The sequence below is a fragment of the Euprymna scolopes genome, chromosome 37, assembly GCF_053919585.1.
Source record: "Euprymna scolopes isolate OS-2025 chromosome 37, ASM5391958v1, whole genome shotgun sequence".
Taxonomy (NCBI): Eukaryota; Metazoa; Mollusca; class Cephalopoda; order Sepiida; family Sepiolidae; genus Euprymna; species Euprymna scolopes.
The window spans coordinates 367792-390463 of NC_136518.1; the positions used below are offsets into that span (position 1 = coordinate 367792).

Here is a 22672-nt window from a genome sequence, read left to right on the forward strand (position 1 = left end):
AAAAATTTAATAGCGAAAAGAATTGCTCTACATCAAATGTTATTTATATGAAATAATAAAATTTTTAAAATGATTGTTACGCGTGCATAAGCGTCAATAATATGTCTATGCTTGGTAAAATCCTAAAGTATTACACTTAACATTATAAATTGCTGAATATGTCTTTTAGATAACGGGATGAGTAACGTAGGCACATTATGTTTTTTTTGTAAACTTTACCATTCAGGACCTGCTACCGAAGACCGTACTATACCCTCTAAAAAAAGAAAAACATTAAAATTAAAAGTTAATGCTATATTTATTTCTTATATCCATCCTAGGGCGAGTATTCTACGAGTATTGCTATGTATTCACGCCAGACTGTCTTTTGTCTTCACTGTAGGGCAAGTCAAGGCTATTATTCGTGAATGCGGAGACGGGGAGTTTTCCTTCAAGACAACAACTCCCGGCTTTTCCAAGATGAGGCATCTCAACGGCAGGACCAACGTTACGATTTGTTCATATGTCGACAACACGATGGTGTGTGCGTCTCTGTGCAATGCTAGCGACATGTGTAACTATCTACCGAGCTCAGCGGACACCGGAAGTTTGAAAAGATCTGCGTCCGCCATTTTGTTTCTCGTCTGGCTAGATGTATATCTTTTACCCATAATAAAATGATAACAGGCAATGAATTAAATTAACAAAAAAATAATAAGTTTTTTCTTTAATTACTAATGTACATAAGTATGAAAAAGATGACTAAAAATAAAACATTAACCTTCGCCAGTGTTCGCCCTAACGTTCATATTCATACAAATTAATGTCTGAATCGGTGGAATAAAAAAAGAAAGAAAAAACAAAAAAGGTTTCAAACTGAAAAGATAAACAACAACAACAACAACAACAACAAAAATCAAAAACGTATAAATCGGTTTAGAAAAAAAGAACGAAAACGTTTCATGATTGGAATAAATTTGTTTTCTCAATCCCCTTACATATCTGAAATGGATTCCTCTTGGCAGTAGTTTACTCACTAACATACCTGTAACGGGACGGATATATATATATATATATATATATATATATATATATATATATATATATATATATATATATATATATATATATATATATATAACCAAGAGAAGTTAACTCTGAAAGTCTTGTTAATGTTGTATTTTCCTTTATTTTATATTTATGGCATATTTTGTCATTCTGAAAAAAATATATGCCCATAGTCGCGATTGATTTTTTAATTTTAATTATGTAAACTTTGTTTTATTGGAGTATTTCAGTTCTTATGCAGTATATGGATCATGCTATCGTTGGAATCGTCTGCATAATTTACAGAAAATGCCAGTAGGTGCCAAAATGCCAACGCCTTAACCCTAATACGAAAAATCATAAAGAAAACATTTGTTTGCCATCAATGGTTTATTATTTAAAAATCTAAATATCAATCTTGATTTTAACAGAACAATAAAAAAAAAAACAATAGAAAAGAAAAAAAAATCAAATGAAAGAATAAAAAACCATTTTATTTGCTATCAGTTGTTTGTTATTCAAAAATAAATATTTATTCATGAAACTTACTTTCCAATGAATGTTTTTTTTTCTTAATTTGAATTTGAATTTTCTAAAAGTTTCAAATAATTATTCAATGATATTGTTTCCATTTTTCAATTATTTTTCATTTAAATTGTTTTAATTTTTCATTTTTTTTTCATTGAATTAACTTCGAACTAACAAAAATAATATATTTTTCATTAAAAATATGTACCAGCGAAAAAAAAATCACAAAACTTTTGTCGGGAACCTTCGGACATTTTCCGTAAATCATCTGGCCAATTTCGACGATAACACGATCCTTATATTACATAAGTACCGGAAATTCTAACAGAAAACATTTTTGAAACGCGTTTTACCTCATAAAGAATTGAATCCATCCTTAAACTTAAACTTGAAATTTTTTGATCATTGTTGTCTCCGCTTATTTTGTTTGTCATAGTTGAAACAAATTTCGAGTGTGTTTTGTCGTGTGTTTATGATTATTGAACAATTCAATTAAATATTGTCTTTATCGTATTGATAAAGAACTATTATGTGGACGAAAGGATTCGTATAATTGTACATCTACTTTGCTATGGATATAATAATAAATTGAAATTTCTGAAAGATATTAAGGACAAATAGTTTGTATTGAATTTTTCAAAACATGATCACTAAAAAATATTAAATATGTTATAAATTTTGTTTTCTACTGATTTATAATATAAAACGCATGTTCCCAGTTCTGGATCAGTATCAAGGCGATGATTGAGGCTGAAAGCGGCTACATTGAATATATGTCAGCTCTACTACATAATCAAGTTACCTGTATTTATTTTTTCAATAAAAAATTTAAAATAAAACTGTAGTATTTTCTTTAAAGCAACAACTTTATCGTTCTACCCTCTACTTGTCATAAACCATTTTCTCATCAGTAATGACTTGTTGTTAATTTCATGCATCATTTTTAACCCCTTTATAATATTCTTCATTATCCATCTCACTAATTTCCACCCTCGAGTGATTTTTGGCCTTGATGAATAGAGATGCATTAATAAACAATTAAAATGATAATTGGTAATTTCGAAAATGACACATCACTCAATAAGTCCTGAGCCTGACATAGTGCCACTAATAATTATGGATTTTTTTTATAAAGTACTAACCTTCAAATAGCACGGATCAAAAATTGAACTGAATCAGATTATTAGTTTATAAATTACAGTTATTTAATTATTATGGTGTAATGGTGATCTATCCTATTCCATTTTTATAATACTTTCCCCCTGGCACAGCTAACGTAGGTGTTTGTACCAGTCATGGACAAGTACTTGATGATCAGTCCAACAGTGGTTTTGTTGCTGTCAGGCTGAGATATGGTTCTGTTTAGTTCTAGGAGGCCTACCTTCCCAAGCTTTATCTTCTCTATGAGAAAAGATTAGTTTATTGCTCATCGCCTGAGACATCCCATTTGGGTAATGTCGATAAGACTGGTCAAACATTTTTTTGTAAGCCAGAGTACACTAATGCTAGTGTGCTGACTTTTTCAAACCACAACTGACTTTATGTCTAACCTCGTAGAGAAGAAGTAAATAAAATACTCTGAATTTATGATTGGTACTTTTTATTTTATTCTTTTAAAAAACTTATTCACAGACACATTGCATCTTATACATAAGGGGCTAATCTTATTAGAGGCTAGATTTATTTGGAAACATCCAAAATAATGTTTTCACATGTTGGTACAGTTGGGAGATAAGGAGCAGAAAGAAAATTTCAAAGGCAAGCAGTTTGAGAAAAGAAGCTATGAGAATAGAAAATCTTCCAACATCTTGGTGAAATAAAAGGGTGGAATTTTGTTGGTTGATTGGGGATATTTACATTGGGTGGGGTGTACAAGTGCAGTAAGTTCATCATAGCAAATTCCATTGAAATAATTGTAAAATAAGCACAACGATACAATTTTGCACTGATGGGACAGGGCCTGGAGTTTGATAGACATTGTTGAACTTATTAGATTAGAGGCTCTCATTTTGGCTCATGCAAGAGGGAGAAACAAGTGCTAGGTACACTGGGCCATATGTGGAAAGAATAAATATGTACTCTCTACATAAGTGAATGGGGACTTTCTAGAGATATTGCATACTGATAGATGTGAGAATTATTTTAGCCATGTAAAGGGAGTTCACCTTCTTTGCAGCAGACTTGGCGATATCTTTTATGTATTTGTTCCAAGGCAGAAAAGCTTTTCCTCTAATAGTTTCTCCCCTCAACTGCTTGCCTTTGGAATCCTCTTCCTGTTCCCTGGCTGTACTAACATGCAGAAATTTAAATATAATGTGAATAAACATCTTGCTTCACTGCTACCTATTTATGACGCCCCTATAAATTTGGCTTCTAATTCTCTTCATTGAAAACTTCATTGCCTTCCCTCTCGCTCAAAAAATTTACATAAAAAAATTCCATTCCCCAAAATTTTTAAATCCATCTCTAAAAATTTATATATATAAAATAAATCTGTCCTCAAAACTATATAAAAAAATCCATTCCAAAATATTTATACGTAAAAAATCAATGAAGGCATGGGATTTTGCTTCATGTTAGGTTAATCAAGGTATTTATGCCGAGGAAGTATCAGTGCTATGAGTTTGTTGGAGCACATTCTGTTTAAGTACTTGTAGAAAAAGCATAGGGGTGCCACAATTCAGCAATGTGTCAGGGGTTAGAGCTTGGCTGACAATGCAGGACCTATTATATTGCAGACTTTTTTTTAGACCTTATCTAATTGAGAGAAACTGGTAGTTGATGCACCAGCCCAAATGTGGCAGCAATACTCCATGCATGAATGAATTGTGGCTTTGCAAAGATATAGGATAGTGTGTGAGTAGGTCTCTAATAGGGTAGAAGGAGCATACCTTATTTACAGCAGCTTTGGCAATGTCTTTTATGTATTTGTTCCAATTTACGTTTCCTGTGAATTTTAGGTCAAGGAGTCTGAATAATGAACTCTGCGCTAGCGTGCTATTATCCATAGCAATTGGTGGTTGAAAGAGTTATTTGTAATTGCTAAAGGAAAGGAGCTTTGTCTTAGTAGCATTAACTGTTACCCAGTCTATATCCACATTCCACTACAGACTGGATGCTATTTGCTAACGTTTCAAACATTGCCTTGGGTGCACGTGCCTTTGTTTTATCCACATGATTGGAATAGAGCATGGTGTCATCAGCAAATATATCCATACAATTTCATCAAGGATGTTGTTTATGAATATCAGGAATAATAAAGGTTATGTTGTTTGGATGCATGGCCAGCGAAGAAAACATGGATGTTTTTTTTCTTGTCCAAGAATAATCTGATTATATTTAGTATTTGTTTAGTAATACAGGGTGGAACAATAAAGTTGTTGTCCTAAAGAAAGCAACACTACAGCTTAATTTTGAAACTTTTATTGAAAAAACTATTCAGGTAACTTGATTACGCAGTAGAACTGACATCTTTTTGATATAGCCACCTTTATCTCAATCACCGCTTCGATAGGGTCTGGAACTGGGAACATGCTTTTTCTACAAGTGCCGGTGGGAGCTCTGCGAATGCTTGGTGAACGCTTGGTGATGGCGGATATCAGATTAGCTTTGGTGTTGTGTGAAGTCATGTTGGTGATTTTCTTGGTGTATGACCAAACGAAGCAGTCCAACAGGTTCAGGTCAGGGGAGGAGGGGGCAGTTAAAGAAGTGTACACAGTCATAGCACTCCTTCTGAAGCCAAGGCGGGTTTTTTGGACTTGTGGGCCAGCACAGAGTTCTGCTGCCACACTCAGAGTCTGCCAGCAATTACCTGATTGCATCAAGGAATCACCACACTCTTCAACACATCCAAGTACACTTTGGTGTTTACTTTCAAGCTGACTTTAAAGATGTGAGGTGGCATGATGTGGCTCTCACTTGAAATCACACCAAAGGCCATAACCATGGCTGCAAACTTTGTTGAGCTGTGCCCTCAAGCTTTAAACCATCCGGATTTGCATTTTGAGGGTGCTGGCAATGGTCCAGTTGTCATAACTTGGATGGGTAGAGAACATGAGTTATACAGCGGCGCATCTACGATTTTGCTCGTTGAAAATTGTGACAATTTTATCGTTCCACCGTGTACTATACGATTTAATTTTCATGGTAGACGTTCATGCTAAACCTTATCAAAAATCTTGGGAATATCGAGGGATACCGCCCAATTTCCTTTGCTTTGTCCAGTGCATGGTATATGCGTTCATAGATTGTTGTTAAACAATAAAATGGGTTTCCTTTATCCATACTGACGGTTAGAAAGAAGTTTAGCATTTACAAAGTGGTTGACTAGCGCTAGATTGATTAACAATTCAAAGATTTTAGCAAAGAGAGCGAAAAGATTGATGAAGCGATAATTGAATAAGTCAGTTCTTTCACCAGAATTCTTGGATATTGGTATCACAATTTTTCAGCTATTAGGGAAACAAGACTTGGCTAGGCATTTGTTGTAGAGTTTAGAGAGAACTGGAGCTAACTCAGCAGAGCATTCTTTATTAGTATAGCAGGAATAAAATCAGGCCAACACATCTTGGAAGTGTTTAGGGTTTTTTATGATATCATGGAAATGGGAAGAGTTGACGATCAAATAATCATGTATTGTTTTTGTCTGCAATGGAAAATGCAAGAGAGTAGTTGATGTGATCTCAAGTGGAGTTAGAGGCGAACCACAGAAAAAACAGGTCACCTTTCTTAGTTTTATGATCTCATGGAAATGGGAAGGGTTGACAATCAGATGATTATGTATAGTTTTTGTCTGCAATGGAAAATATGGGAAGCTATTTTTTGTGTGGTCTAAAGTGAAGTTAGAGGTGAACCACGACATCATGTTGTTGGCGAGTGATGGAATTATTAATTGCCAATCTTTTACCCCACTATTATAAATGTTCCAGAAATTATGACTTCTTAAATTCTGCATTCTTTGGTCATTTGGATATACCTTTTCTTGGCTGCGGCTATTTCACTTTTACAATGATTTCCAGATTTTATAATTTTTTACTTATTTGCTGATTTAAGGAGGCTCAATTGTTGAAACGATCTCTGCTTTTGCACAATGGCAGACGCACATGTTGGGGTGAACCATTCGGAAGAGTGAAGTTTTCCATAAACTCTCCATATGGGAAAATATACTACAATGACTGCTTTCACCCATTCAGTTGTCTCATTTGCACACTGTTCAGTAGAGAAAGAGAAAATATTTTACTCTATGAGGCATCTCTGATGTGAGTTCCATGTATTCCCAATCAGCCTTTTTGAAGTATATAGCCGTTTTAAACAATGGCACTTAAGTTTGGGTTCAGGAGTTAAGGGTGATATTTACTAATGTTACAAGTTGATCAGCATTCTTGAGTGGGCTATGGGTATCCGTCACACAATCACAATCCTGGAGCAGTGTAGTGAGGAATAGATTAAAAAGTGAGGCTTGCTGGTCCTCTCGATCTAGGAGGTGGGTCGGAAATATGACAGTTTGTGAAAGGCAACGTGGCATAGAAAAACTATATGTGCTGTCCAGCTATGTCTCTATAGCTTGAGAAACCGATTCATTTAAACTAATGGAGATTAAAATTACCAAACACATGTATTTGGACAGTAGTATCAAAAGAAAGTTCTGCAACTATACTATCACAAACACGATCAAGTAGGATACAGTCTTAGATTAAAAGAGAACAGCAGAGGAAATATAAGTAATTAACACTGTGTTACAAGGTTAGTCTAAACCACATGAATGTTTGGTCATTTGATTCTAGATTATGCTTAGTCAAGGAGATGGTGTTACAAACGTAGACTCCAAATTCGTTGTATGTCTGTCAGAGTCCTTACAAAAGAATAGGAGGTATCTAGTTACATCAAAGCAATTATAGATGATTGAGGAGTGTAGGTTAGTTTCATTTAGTACTAGGATATCCGGGGAGTTGAGTAAAAGAAATGATTCTACATCTAGATTAGTTCTAAGCCCTCAGATATTTTTGAATGGAAGCTTTAAGGGAATTAGTGAATTTGTTGTGTCCAAGGGATACCTGGTTTAATCTAATTTTTTTTTGTGGGGGGGGGGTGTTATTTCCTTATTTCATGCAATTAATTCAATTATGATGTAGAATTGCGTGAGCAAATTAGGTGCTTGTTTGATGTCAGTATGCTCACACGAGTAGACTATTAGTCGAGTTTTTATCTATAGGATTGTTGCCTCTGGAAAGCCTAGCAGAGATAAGTACAGAGTCTGTTTCCATGTGTGAAATGGCACAACACTTATCCCAATATTATACAACTATTGATCGAGCAGCTGCTCTTAGGGCTACCTAAGAGTAAGGGCTCCTGCACTACCAGTTGGAAACAACAGCCAAACAAGCTGTCTAACCTGTACTCTCAACCTGTCAAACAAGAGCAATCCAGTCTATTTGTGTGAAAATTAGTGGTAAGCAAGCGTCCTTAATTTGGTCAGTTAGAGAGAAAGAGAGATGGTTGAATAACGTTCATTTTCCTTGACAGGAAACAAATCCATGCATGGGGTATGCCTATGATGGTACTTCTGCCCTTACTAATAGAAAAAGGTAGTAAGAGCAAGGCAATAGGCAGCACCTACCTACTCGTTAAGTAATTTTAGGTTGGCAAACTGGATAGTTTGTTTGAGTGTCCAGTTCTTTGAAAGTTGAATGTCTAGGTCTAAAGAGGCTTCTGCCCCAGTGATTTCATGCCAAAGCTTCGGAAATCTACGTACAGGTTTTACATCAGCGTTTGCTTCCTCCTATATGGATGATCCGACAAGATCTAGGAGTGTATTTCACTGAGAGGGGTAACCTCACACCTGGGTTCTATGTCAGGGTTGGGTATACACACATTCAGTATCCTCTTCACATTTTCGTGAATTATCCTGAAGATTTGAAATTAATTAAAAAATTGTAGAGGAATTTCAAGTTCAAAATTGCTTGAAAAAGATTTTGAGTGTACTGTGGGGTAAAATAAAAAATATTGAAGGATACCATTTCACCATTTATGGCTCGAAGTATAGTACTAAACACATTTCTATAATAGAACTAGCAGGCCACCCGGCATTGTCCGGTCATAAAAAAAAACGTTTAAATGTGACATTTTTATTAATGAAGATTTTGTATTTATTATTTTATTATATTGAACCCAATATATAGTAATGATTTAAAATGTTTTTAAAAAAATGACTCATACATCACCACGAAGAATCGAAACCAAAACGTTTAGCTTACGATTTACTTTTTCCTTTGACATTAATGCCTGAACTATGAAGACATGTTTGCAACATGGCTAAAAATTATAATATGAACCAATAGCTATTATGTTACACATGCATATTTGTAATGAAATCGTTCGACCTTCACCTGCCAAATTCCATTTTTTAATTTTCACAATTTTGCACCGATTTTCCCCGGCTAAAACCCAAATATAAAGTTTTGCATGTGTTTGAATACCCTATATATTAAGATTCATGTCAGTAGACCAAAAACTGACAGAGAAGTTTGGTAGGTAAAAATTTTTAAGCAAATATAGACACGCATGCATAAATATATATAGAAAGAGGTACGCAAATATTACACAAGTATAAATCATGTAGAATATCTGCATGGATATAATTACACGTAATAGTTAACTAAAGAAAATTATCCCATAAGAAAACTGAAAAAAACTAATAGGGAATTCATTAAAATGAATGTTTAAAAGAATATGCTGATTAGCTAGATCTTTTGCAGATGAATGCAATTCCACAACCCATATGTAACAAAGTTGTATTTTCTTTTTGAATAAATAGAAAAAGGGTTTTTAATATTAATATCAATACACAAAGAACCCAAGTTTATAGGAATATGATGATATAATAACTAGAGGAAATGTGGATGAGGTAGCCACCTTGTATTTATATAAAATAATTAATAAGTATATACTTAGTATAGGTTTCCTTGTCCATAGACTGCAAGCTGGAAGGAATTGAGAAAAGGTTGTGGTGGTGGTTCTCTCTCTATTGAAGCTTGCTTAAAACCTGAGAGCATATAGAATAGAACAGAATGAAATACGATGAAGAAAGAATCTAATAAAAATGAATGAAAAAAAAAATAATGAAATAAAAGTAGCAAATAAGTAAAAAAAAATTTTAATGTATTAATAATTAGGAAAGCGTCAGAAAGAGAAAAGTTTACTAAATGTAATACCTGATACTGAAATTCAAAATTATTCATTTAGGTTTTCTAATTTAGTATAATTTTCCTACAACTTCAAACAAATGTAAAATTCATTTTTCTAAAACGAGAACATATAAGAAATTTAGCAAGAAAAAAAGCGGACGAAGCCGGATTCATACAAAAATCGTGTACTTATTTTAAAGATAAATAAATTTCTATAAAAATTACCTAAATTTTAATATCCATTTATTTACGAGGTGTCTTCAATAAGTTTCTAGACTTCTTTGTATAGGCATTTAAAATTGTCATAGATTCTTGAAAATTCGGTATGTTATTGCTACACATCTTATGAGATGCCTGACTAATTTCATGATTTCAGGTTTAAATGAACAGCTACTGCTCGAATTGGAATGTACCCTACTAAAGCCTGATTGTTACAGTTGGTAAATTTCAAGAATGCAATCTGGACGTGAGGACACTTTAGAAGAATGATTTGCAATAAAACTCCATTTTAAACTTGGAAAAAAAATGCCACAGAAATATATGGAATGCTTCAGACTGCTTTTGGACAATCTTACATGAATCGAACATCAGTTTTTGAGTGGCATAAGAGATTCAAGAAAGGCAGGGAGTCTGTGAGGGATGATGAGAGATGAAAGGAAGTGAGAACACTAAAGTTGATTGGCCAAATAAAGAATTTCATGATTAAGAACCGTCGTCTGTGTATAGAGACAATAAATGCACAGTTTGATGTCGGTGTGGGATCTGTACACACAAATATCCGCAAGGAACTGAAGATGCAGCAGATTTTGTCCCAAAGATACTTCATCCTTGTTACAGATTATTTGACCAAGATGGGCATCAAATTAGTTCTTGACCCTCCCTTTCAATTAGATAACATAACGAAGTGAAAGTGAGCCAGCGAAACCAGTTCGTTTTAAATATAAAGAAAACTTATCACGTTAACACCGAAAAAGCATCTATCCTAACGAATCCACATCACAGATCAAGATCTACACATCCTTACATTCTATATTCATTTATAATTCCTAATCTTATTATGCCAAGATGGGATCCATCGTTGGGCATCAAGGGTGACGTCACAACACTGAGACAACTGTAAAGAACTGTCTTTCTGTCCCTGTATGCCAAACATCAAACGGAATTTCCATAAACATAGTTTCTTTCAAAGACCTTCCCAGTAGTGGAACACATTACCCCAGAGTCATTTCCCTGCCGACTGCAACATGGTTGTCTTCAAATCGAATGTAAAAATATACATATTATAATCTGTCCTCATACAAAAGTTAATTCATTATTTTTAACGCATTCATTATTCAATTGATAAACTATCAATCTCATTAACTCTTATCCTCAAGTGGCTTTTGGCATTAATAAGTAGTAACGAATTACAGAGTGGGACAGTAAAATTGTTGCCCTAAAGAAAACAACACTACATTTTTATTTTAAAACTTTTATTTAAAAAATCAATTCAAGTAACTTAATTATGTAGTAGAGCTGACATCTACCAATGTAGCTGCCTTTATCCAAAATCACCACTTTAATACGGGTCTGGAACTAGGACCATGCCTTTTCTACAAGCACTGGTGAAAGTTCGGCAAATACTCGGCGGATGGTGGTAATAAGGCTGGCATTGGTGTTATGGGAAGTCATGTTGGTGATATTCTTGACATATGACTAAAAAAGGTTCAGCAGGTTCAGGTCAGAGGAGGAGGGGTGCAGTGAGAGAAGGGTGCAAAGTCTCAGCACTCCTTCTAAATCCAAGGCTGGATTTCTTTGGACTTGTGGGCCTGCGCCGATCCTGCTGCTACACCCGAGGTCTGCCAGCAGCCACCTGATTGCACCAGGGAATCACTACACTATTCAGCACATCCAGGTACACTTGGTGTTGACTTTCAAGCTGGAATTGAAGATGTAAGGTGGCATGATGTGTTCCTCACTTAAAACCACACCAAAGACCATAAAAATGGCCGAAAACTCGTCACCCTAGACATGCGCTCAAGTATTGAACCGTCCAAATTTGCATTTTGAGGGTGCTAATCCTGTTTTCATAACTTTGATCGGTAGAGAGTGTACAGTGGCACATTTCTAATTTTGCTCATTGAAAATTTTGTCACTTTCAGACATGATAGACGGCTCCTATCGCTCTTAGAATTGTACACAACTGGCCAGCTAGTAGATGGTCTGCAACAAAAAAGAAAACTGGTTTTCATCAAACGGAAATGGAATCATGTCGTCTTTCCTATGGCGACAATTTTATTGTTCCACCCTGTAGTAAAAAAAATAGTTGATTTCAATCGTCATCATATCTTTTCATGCAACTACTGAATCGAGCATTCGCATCAAGGTCACATCTAACCTATCACTTCCAACCCTGTCTATGTTACAGCCAAATACCTTTCCTTGGGGACCCATAGACCCCCTACAAAATCATCAGCATATCTTTTTTTTTTTTTTAAATTTTTTTTTTACATACCTTCACCTCAAACAAGGCATATCTCCACTTGGATGTAAGGGGCTACTAATTTAGGATCATGCCTAAGAAAGATTAACAAGATGTTGGTTTACTTTATATTTGAACTTCTGCATATCAGTACAATTAGGGAAGCAGGTAGCAGGAAGGGAATTCCAAAGTCTAGCTGTTCGTGGAAAGAAACTATTAGAGTAGGAAGCTTTCTGGAATTTAGGCACCTCAACAGTGAAGGAGTATGATTTTGTTGAGGAGCGAGTGTGTCAGGGATATGTACGTCAAGGGGACACAAGTGCAACGAGTTCATCAGAGCACATTCCATTAAAATACTTGTAAAACAGATACAGAAATGCAACATTGTGACGATGGAGCAGGGGTTGGAGCCTAGTTGACAAAATAGGACCTATTAGAGTGAAGACTTTTTTGGATTCTATCCAAGAGAGAAAGACTAGTGGTAGATGCACTAGCCAAGATGTGATGGCAATACTCCATGCGTGGGCGAATGGTGACCTTGTAAAGGTACGAGATACTCTCAGGTGTGAGTAATTTTCTAGCACGATAAAGGAGCCCAGCTTCCTTGCAACAACCTTCGCAGTGTCTTCAATGTATTTGTTCCAGTTCATATTTCTTATAAATGTTAAGCTGAAATCATTGAGCATCAAAGTTACAGTCCATCAAATCTTGGTCAGTACAATTTGGTTCATCACTGCTGCATGTGTTCCTTTGTCTAAGATTTCTACAAAAGCGGTTTCTTGTTGTTGCTGGTTACCACCTGTGAAGGTTGCTGACTATTCTTTCAACCTTCATTCTCGAAAAATTCAGAGTCACCCAGAAGAACCGTTTTCTAGATGTGGAAGATGTTCTTTAGGTTATTCGATAGCTTCATTCAACTAGTCATTTCATCATTAGGATCAAAACTCTCCTTGTTCACGATATTGCTTTTTGATTTCAATCTGCCTCTTAATTGCCCATAGCGAGATAAGGAGTTTTTTTTCTATCGGTTTCCTATTTATGTTTGGACTTTGCCACATAAACTAAACATCTCTGCAGAAACGAGGGGACATGCCAGCCAATCAACCCTGCAAAGTCCAGGCTCTCTTTACCGTTTCTTGATTTCAATCTGCCTCTTAATTATGCATAACATGATAGGAATATCTTCTATCGGTTTCCTGTTTGTGTTTTTGAATTCTCACATATGCATCCCTTCAGATATGGGAAGATGCCATAACAGGAAATCAATGCGTCATTTCTGTGTTTTTGCGGCCGTCTTTTCTCATCAAACTGCTTCCTGATCTTATTCATGATTAATACATATTGTTTAAATATGAATTTTTGTGTTTGTTTTCCTTGTAAGTACGGCCTTTTATATAACACTCGTCTGCTTTTTTTCCTTTTCTTTTTTTGCAGGCAAATATGTCGTACTCATCCGAGGCTGTGGTGATGGTGGCAACCCATTTGTTAAGGACGCACCGATACCCAGTCCGTTATTATACAACAGCACAAACGTTACAATGTGCACAAGTAAAGACAATGCTACATGTGCCCATTTCTGCAGTGAGCCCTTTTGCAATGCCCCGTCTTCTTCTTTGACATTAAGCCATGTTGGCCACACAATGTTATTAGTCTTGTTGATGATTTCCACTTTTTGTGATAAATAAATCATTGCATAATGAAAGGAAAGTTGATCCACCAAAATACAAAGGCTCATCACAGTTGGATTATATATATATATATATATATATATATATATATATATATATATTAGTGTCGGGACGATTAATTGAAATCAGAATCGGAAAAATCAGAACATTTGGGGGTATCAGAATCGCTATCAGAATCAGGAAAAAATTGCACCAATTTTTCGATGCCAAAATCGATTCGTTTTTTGTTTGTTTAAGATTTAATTTTCTCTTACCGGTACTAACGATGTAATAATAATTATTTATGAATTTTAAACTATCAATAAACCTAATAACTTCGACTCCCCTACCCACAGGTGTATTTTTACATCTCTGAAAAAACATATACACATATTACATGGGTATTTACGATAATCCGACCTCCTTCCCACAAAAAAAAAAGAAGACGTGAAAGTCAGAGTGTGCAAGGTCAGGAGAGTAGGGGGGATGGGGGTTGGATTTCCTAACCACACACCTGTGCTTCTGATCTGGCGACATGCGAGTTGCGGACCGGGGCATTGTCCTGCAGGAGGAGGGTACCTTTGCTGATCTTGCCCCGCCTCTTGATTTTGATAGCTTCCCTTAATTTCCTCAAAAATGAAGCATAATAAGCTCCTGTAATTGTGGTACCTTTGCCAGGAAATCTGTCATCACTACTCCGTCCTAGTCCCAGAAGACTGTGAGCATGACCTTGTCAGCGGAGAGCTACACCCTTGCCTTCTTTGGCGGTGGTGAGTCCAAGTGCTTTCACTGCATTGACTGGGCTTTGGTCTCTGGATCATAGTGATGGCCCAGGTTTCGTATTGTGTAATCAGTCTTTTGAAAAACTTTGCTTCATTTTCTTGGCACATCTCCAAATTCATCCTTGAGCACTTGACATGTTCTCGCTTCTGGAATGGTGTGAGCAACCTGGGAATCGATCTGACAAACCTTATGTATAGGCAAATGGTCATGAATGATAGTTTCCACAGACCCTGTACTAATCTTGACATCTTGGGCTATTTGGCGAATAGTAATGCACCGATCTTCCAAAATGGCAGCCTCAACTTGATGGACAGATGCCTCATCAATGGTAGAAGGGAGGCGACCATGTCTGGGAGCTGTTTCCACAGACTTCCGGCCATGTTTAAATTCACGATGCCAGCAATTTACAAGGTCATATGATGGGGCATTATCACCATAAGTTTCTTTCATTTCATCAGAAGTCTCCTGTGGTGTGCGTCCTTTCAAATACAAAAACCGGATCATTGCTCGACATTCAACAGGCTCCTTTTCACACCTGACTCAGTTCAAACACCTGTAAAACAGAAACCACAATTAGTTCAGAACTGTAATTTGCCACATAACCTGTAAAGATATAAATCATTGAACATGCAAAATTTCAGCTAGATCAGACAACTGGAAGTGGGTTAGGGGCATTACTTATTGCACGCCCCTCGTATATAAGAAAATATGAATGCTTTTTCTTTATTAAAGAAATTGGGTACTCATGCACTTATTGATCCCTGCTGAAATAATAACGTTATTATTTAAAAAGCCATTCTTAACATGGGGAGGGGAGGGTGTTTCGTACCTTTCTGTACGGTAACCTTACAATTGAATAAAAAAACGGTAAATTTTCAGATTAGGTCCACCTCCACAATTTTCTTTTAAATGACGACTTTTATAGGTTTTCGACTATGCTGAATACAGAAATTTTGCAGAAATAAGTAATTATCGAGATATAAAAAGTTTTACAACGCATTGTAATCTCTGGCGGCCAATTTTTTTACGCACGTGCGCGAGCATCATAAACAAATCTACGCGCATAACAAAGATGGCCGCCAAAAATACAATACATGAAACAACTATTTATATCTGGATAACTACTTATTCTGCAAAATTTCAATGCAGTTTCCATATTCAGCATAGTCAAAAACCTAGAAAAGTCGTCATTTAAAAGAAAATTGTGGAGGGGGAACTAATCCAAAAAATACCAAAAAACATATAAAACTTTAATTAAACTTGGAAATATGATTTAAAAAATAGCGCGGATCAGTAAGTGCATTAGTACCCATTAATCGACTAACGTGACCTTATTGCCAAATAAGCTCCGGCTACAATGTTGAACACACCGTTCATGTTGTTTTTCTTTTTTTTTCAAGTTAAATTCAACTTTCACAATATCTTTTTATTTTTTTATAATTTCACAATATCTTTTTTTAATAATAAATTGTTAGTTAAAAGCACAGAATAGTTACAAAACACCATCCCCTCTCTATGGTAAGAATGGCTGAAAAAATAAAAAATAAAACAAAAATATTAGGTACTCATACAGAGAGTGATCCGTACTGAAATAATATTATTATTTAAAAAGCCATTCTTAACATGGGGAGGGGAGGGTGTTTTGTACCTGTTCCTTACAATTGAATAAGAAAACATATCATAAAACTTTAATTAAACTTGGAAATACGATTTAAAAAATAGCGTGGATCAGTAAGTGCATTAGCACCAGAAATTGTTAGGTGAAATACAGAAAAAGTTTCTACCAAGAAAACCGTTATTTTTTCAGCCATTCTTACCAAGGGGAGGGGATGGTGTTTTGTCACTATTCTGTGCTTACGACTAACAATTTATTAAAACAACAAAAGGTAAATTTTCACATTAGGTCCACCTCCACAATTTTTAACATGGGTAAGTTGGGGGTGTTTATTCCGAAAGCTGCTCTTAACATGGGGAGAAAAACCCGTTTTTAACAGACGAAAGACAGGTAAAAGGTTAAAGCACGTGGTTAGGCATGGGTGTTGTTTATTCCAAAAGCCGTTCTTAATATGGGGAGGTTGGGAGTGTTTATTCATGGCCACCAGTGAATTATAGTGCATAGTACAGATCTTTATATCTCGAAAACTACTTGCCTCTGCAAATTTTAAATGTGATTTTCTTATTCAGCATAGTTGAAAATTGTGTAGATGGACCTAATGTAAAAAAAATACCCCCCCCCCCCAAAAAAGATATCGTGAAATTTAAATTTAAGCGTGGTACCAAAAATAAAATTAGACAGAAAAATATCCCCTTCGGGTTTGTACTTGCAAAAAGACTTGAAAAAGTTGTCAACAAAAACAAATATATAACAAGTAAATATTTTCAAAGGCAAGATAAGTTACTTTTCTACCTAATTAGATAATTTTTAGTGTTTTTATTGAGTTTGTGCTACTGTACATATAGATTCGAAAAAGTTGTAAAAAAATAAATGTTTAACAAATATTATCAAAGGCAAGATATGTTACTTTATTACCAAAATGGATAATTTTATAGTGTTTTTAAATGTAAAATGCTTATTCGGCTTGAAAAACACAGCGTTTACTGCTATATTTGAAAATTACAAATGGCGGCAGATTCTGTGTTAAACACGTTAAGTTTGGGAAAATGAGTTAAAACTAAAAAACTATGCAAAATACTGATAAACACCACCGAATACATGTCTGCCTATGTCACGGTAATATATATTGAGTGAGTTCCTGACAGTATTTTGTATAGGTTTTTAGTTTTAACTCATTTTCCCAAACTTAATATGTTCAACACAGTCTGCCGCCATTTGTATTTTTCAAATATACCGATAAACACTACATGTTTTCGAACTGATTAAACATTTTACACTAAATAAAAACACTAAAATCTTATCCAGTACGGTAGAAAAGTAACTTATTTTGCCTTTGATAACATTTATTTGTTATATTTATTTTTTGACAACTTTTTTGTTTCTGTGTTTAGTAATACAAACCCGTTTTATTTACTATAACGTTTAGTCGGCTTGAAAAACAGTGTTTATCAGTGTATTTGAAAAATACAAATGATGGCGGACACTGTTGATGATGTTAAGTTTCGGAAAATGATTTAAAACTAAAAAACTATACAAAATACTGTCAGAAACCCACTGAATATATCAGCCTATGTCACGATAACATATAATCAGTGGGTGTCTGACACTGTTTTGTATAGTTTTTTTGTTTTTAACTGATTTTTCCAAACTTAACGTATTCAACAAATCCGCGACCATTCATCTTTTTCAAATACATCGATAAACACTAAGTTTTTCGAGCCGATTAAACATATTACATTAAATAAAAACACTAAAAAATTATCCAGTTAGGTAGAGACGTAATTTACCTTACCTTTGCATTCATTTATTCGTTTTTGGACAACTTTTTCGAATCTGCGTATAGTACCCCCACCTCACCCAAATATTAAAAACTCACATTTTTGAATACAAAAAAAACTAAAAAACTCTATTTAGCGTTTCAACATTTTAGCAACGTTCGGCTTAATCCACTGAATGTTGGTCCAGCCCAAGCCATGATTGATGGTAACTGCCGAGGATCCGGATCCAATTCTGCAAGAGTACCATTTTTTTTTTCATTTTCGCCATTTTTTTTTACTTTTTGGAGTGGATTGCTGTACTAAGAATATAAGAAACATGCATTTTCTCTTTTTATTAGAATTTTCCATTACACCAAATTGAGCCACAGCAATGTGTGGCAGGGTACAGCTAGTATATTTATAAAAGTGAAAGTGTCTGTCTGTCTGTGTACATTTCCCTACACAATAACTCCATCAACTTTCAGTCTGCAGACTCGAAATTTGATATACAGGGTACTGAGATTTGGGAAAATCTTTGTAATCGGTTTTCAGCTAGAAATTTGGCTGTTAAGGGGTCAAAGTTCAACGATTTGACCTTTGAGAACTCTACCAAACTCCTCCGACAATTTGGGGTCTAAACACTTGAAATTTTAGATATAGGTTCCTTGGACATGGATCTAACTTAATAACAACTTGATTTGAGCTGAAAACAACACATGTTAAGGGGTCATAATAGGGGTCAAAGTTTAAAAAAAATTGACCTCTGCGGTCTCTACCAAATTACTAAAGATAATATCTGGTCTAAACATTTAAAATTTTACATAAAGGGTATTCAGAAATAAGGTAAGCTTTTTAATTGGTTGGGGTCGAAAATTTGAGCTACAAATATATAAATCTATGTACGTTTGCTTGTCTGCCTAAAAGTTTCGACAGAGGTGATGGATTTTCACAAGTATTGTTTTGAAGCTCGGCCCTTCAGACGACAAATACTGAAAAATTGGCTAAAAACATTAATTTCTTCACCCTCAACTGGGTACTTTTCTACAGGGAGGGGTTGCTTTTTTCGCCGATATTTTCGAAAATCATCCTCTTTTTGATGGTCTAGCCTTAATTTAAACCTACGTTACTTCCGGTTTGGCGGTGGTCGTAACAGCAAGGACGTCACATGTTTTCGCATTCTTTTCCTCCTTCGCAGTACGGGTTCGAGCCTGCCTTCCTACTACCACTTTTTTTTTTGCTCAACACACACCTCCAAACACCCGGGCAACGCCGGGCACCCATGCTAGTATTTAAATATTTTAAAAGAAAAGGAATCAAAATTGGTAATTCTACCGGAATTGGAAATTCTAAACAAAATCTGCAATTTGTATCGGAATCGGGAAAAATATTAGAATCACTCCATCACTAATATATACATGATGATTGCTGCATCTTTCCAGATGTTTGCCATCACATTGAGTTCTCCCAATCTTGTCGTCCATGCCATCTCAGATGACTCTGCACTCCTGACGCAGATTTGCACATCTTGAAGCAGATATGACATACAAATTGAGCAATTTCCATCGAGTTGACTTCCTCTGAAGGTTTAAAGGAATTCCTATGAGCAATCACATGTCTTCTCAAACCAGCAGTAGACTTGCAAACTTTGCTGCATGTTAAACAGATCGTTTGGTTCGGACTAATAGGTGCAAAGTTTACCTGAACAGGAGTTTTGTGCGATTTAAGGTGGTTGACGTAGCCAGCTTTTGACAAAAGCACTCGTTCACAAGTGTCGCATTTCCAGCTCTGTGTGTCATGTTTAAGACTATCAATTAAACCTTTGCGAAGTTCTCGCTTCAGATTGCTGTGGGCCTGCTTTCTTTTCTCTAGAGCATCACAACTTTCACGTACAAGCTTTTGCCACTTCGACCTTTGCAGAGTAAGTTCTTCACATGTGGCGATGTCGATTTGTAAGACTTTCAAATTATTCTTTGTAGAGTCCCTGAACCTCTTCCTAGGCTTGTGTTGAGGGCTCTTGCCATTTTCCAGCTCCCCGTAAAAAATTTGTTTTGGCAGCCTACAATTTTTCATTCGAGCCAAGTAGCCCACCCAACGCATGTGAGATCTGATCACCAGAGTCTTAACACTAGAGCAACATGCTCTCACAAGGACTTCAGTATCGGGTACTTGTGCTTGCCACTTGATGTTTAAGATACGTCTCAAGCATTTTTGGTAAAATCGTTCAAGCCATTTTATGTGCCGCTAATGTAATGTCCATGTCTCCGATGAATACAACAGTGTGGTTAGCACACATGTCTTGTAAACACAGATCTCAGTCCTATCTGTGATGCCACGATCAGACCACACTTTCTTCTCCAACCTTCCAAAAGCTACAGATAGATTCTGAATTCGCCTGTGGATTTCCGACAGCCATCCCTCGACAAAGAACTACCAAGGTACACAAATGAATCAACTACTCCCAGTCTAGCACCACAGGCCATGATGTTTGGCTCCACATATGACTGGCCCGGTGCAGAAGTGAACATCATCTTTGTTTTAGACAGACTGATCCTCAGACCAAAGGCAGTGCAGGAGTCAGCAAAGCTATTCATTATATGCTGCATATCAGTTTCAGTGTGTGACAAAAAAACCCGCATCGTCTTCATACAGTAAATCCTTGACCAAGACATGATGCAGTTTGGTTCTGACATTAAATCTTCTAAGATTAAAAATGTGACCTGTGGTTCGAAACTTTAACATGACACCCCTATCGCAATCCCGAAACGCATGAGCAAGTAGAGTAGCAAAATATATAGAGAAAAGAGTAGGGACAGGAATGTCACCTTGTTTGACACCATTGTCAACTGGGATTTCATCAGACAATTTTCCATTAAACGAGACTCAAGCTTTCATGTCCCTGCGCAGTTCCTTGAATATTCTAACAAAGGTTGGAGGACACCCTACTTTCTCTAAGATTAACCAGAGAGCATCCCTGTTAACGGTGTCAAATGCTTTGGTTAGATCCATAAACACCTGATAAAGTGGTATCTGTTGTTCAATGCATTTCTCCTGGACTTGCTGGGCTGAAAAAATCATATCTATAGTTCCTCTGTCAGACCTAAAGCCACTTTGTGACTCTGGAATAACATTAGGACAAACATCCTCCAGTAACCTGTTTAATAGAAGTCGTGCGAGAACTTCCCCAGCAGCTTCCAAAAGCATAATCCCACGGTAGTAGTCACAAACATTTTTCTGTCCCTTTCCTTTAAACAGGGTCACCAAGACACCATCAATCCAATCCTGTGAAACAGGAGCACCTTCCCAGATTTCCTCAACAAAACCAAGGATAGCATTAGCAATATTCAGACCTCCAATCCTAAGAAGTTCCACTGAAACACCATCCAAACCAGGTACCTTGCCACTGCTGATTTGTGCAATAGCCAACTGAACCTCAACCAGATTAGTCAAACGATCCATTCTCAATATGATATCACATTATGGTAGGCTATCAATTGCATCAGCATCTACTGCTGAGGGATTGTGAAACACATCAATAAAGTGCTCTTGCCATCTTTTCAAGATATTTTCTGGATCCTAAATGACAACAGAACCATTATTCGACATAAGGGGAGATATTGAAGAAGTAGGAGGACCAAATACTTGGCGCAGGAGTCCATAAAATTCCTTCGAATTTTTTGTGTCAAACGCTTTTTGGATCTGCTCCGTTATATTTATCCACCATTGGTTTTTCATTTTTCTTAGCTCACGTTGCAATGTGGCTTTGACATCTTTGTATTGTCGCAAATTAGTTGTATGATCAGAATGATCTTCAAGAAGTAAAGATTCATAAATTGTCTGTTTATTCATCAGCAACTGATTAATTTCAAGATTGTTGTCGTCAAACCAGTTCTTGTTCTTATCCCTCTTGAAACCAAGAGCTTCAGCACCAGCAGAATAAATATGAGTCTTAAAATTCACCAATGTACCATCAAATGCAAGATTATCGAGCTTTTCTGCCATACTCTTTTGAACTTCAGGCAACTTTAACTTGGCAACATCAATACGGCTAGGCACCTTAACACCACTATAATGAACTTTCTTACGGATTCGTAAATTAAACTTTCCTCTCACCAACTTTGATCGGTGTCATAGCATGGCACATGACACCAACAATATATTCATCTCGAAGGTCGTGTTTTCGAGTTATGATGAAGTCAATTAGGTGACCATGCTTTGAACGTAGGTGCATCCAAGTAGCTTTGTGCTTCAGTTTATGGCGAAAAAAAGTGTTACAGATAGCAAGATTAAATTCTGAACACAGCTCTAGTAGCTTAAGGCCATTAGCATTCATGGTTACAATACCATAGCGGCCAAGAGGACTCCAGGTCTCATAGTCTTTCCCAACACGGGCATTGAAATCATCAAGAATAAGTTTTTCATTAATTGGTGTAGATGCAGCAACAGAGCGCAGAGACTCATAGAAACACAAGATGTCATCTTCATTCGCTTGAAGGGTTGGTGCATAGACCAAAAGAATAATGATGAATCTGTTATGTGAGAGAGGAACATGAAGTTTCATGATGCAATCACAGATACTGGAAGGAAATTCCATAGTATAAACCAAGGATGTTTTAATTGCAAAACGGACTTCACCATTTCTACGGATACCCTCC

The 22672-nt window shown here is 36.0% G+C and overlaps 1 protein-coding gene across 2 annotated transcripts in view; it reads left to right on the plus strand.

Annotated features, from left to right (window-relative positions):
• Positions 1 to 13927, plus strand: part of LOC145261022 (uncharacterized) — a 56447-nt gene extending 42520 nt beyond the window's left edge. Inside the window, exon 4 of one of the 2 annotated variants that reach the window (XM_080119151.1) lies at positions 13633 to 13927. In XM_080119151.1, coding sequence (XP_079975277.1) covers positions 13633 to 13883 — 251 coding nt within the window. In that variant the 3' untranslated portion in view covers positions 13884 to 13927. Of the gene's footprint in view, positions 1 to 382; positions 1031 to 13632 lie in introns of those variants that run through there. The other variant, XM_080119148.1, reaches the window with a different exon arrangement.
• The last annotated feature ends 8745 nt before the right edge of the window (positions 13928 to 22672 follow it).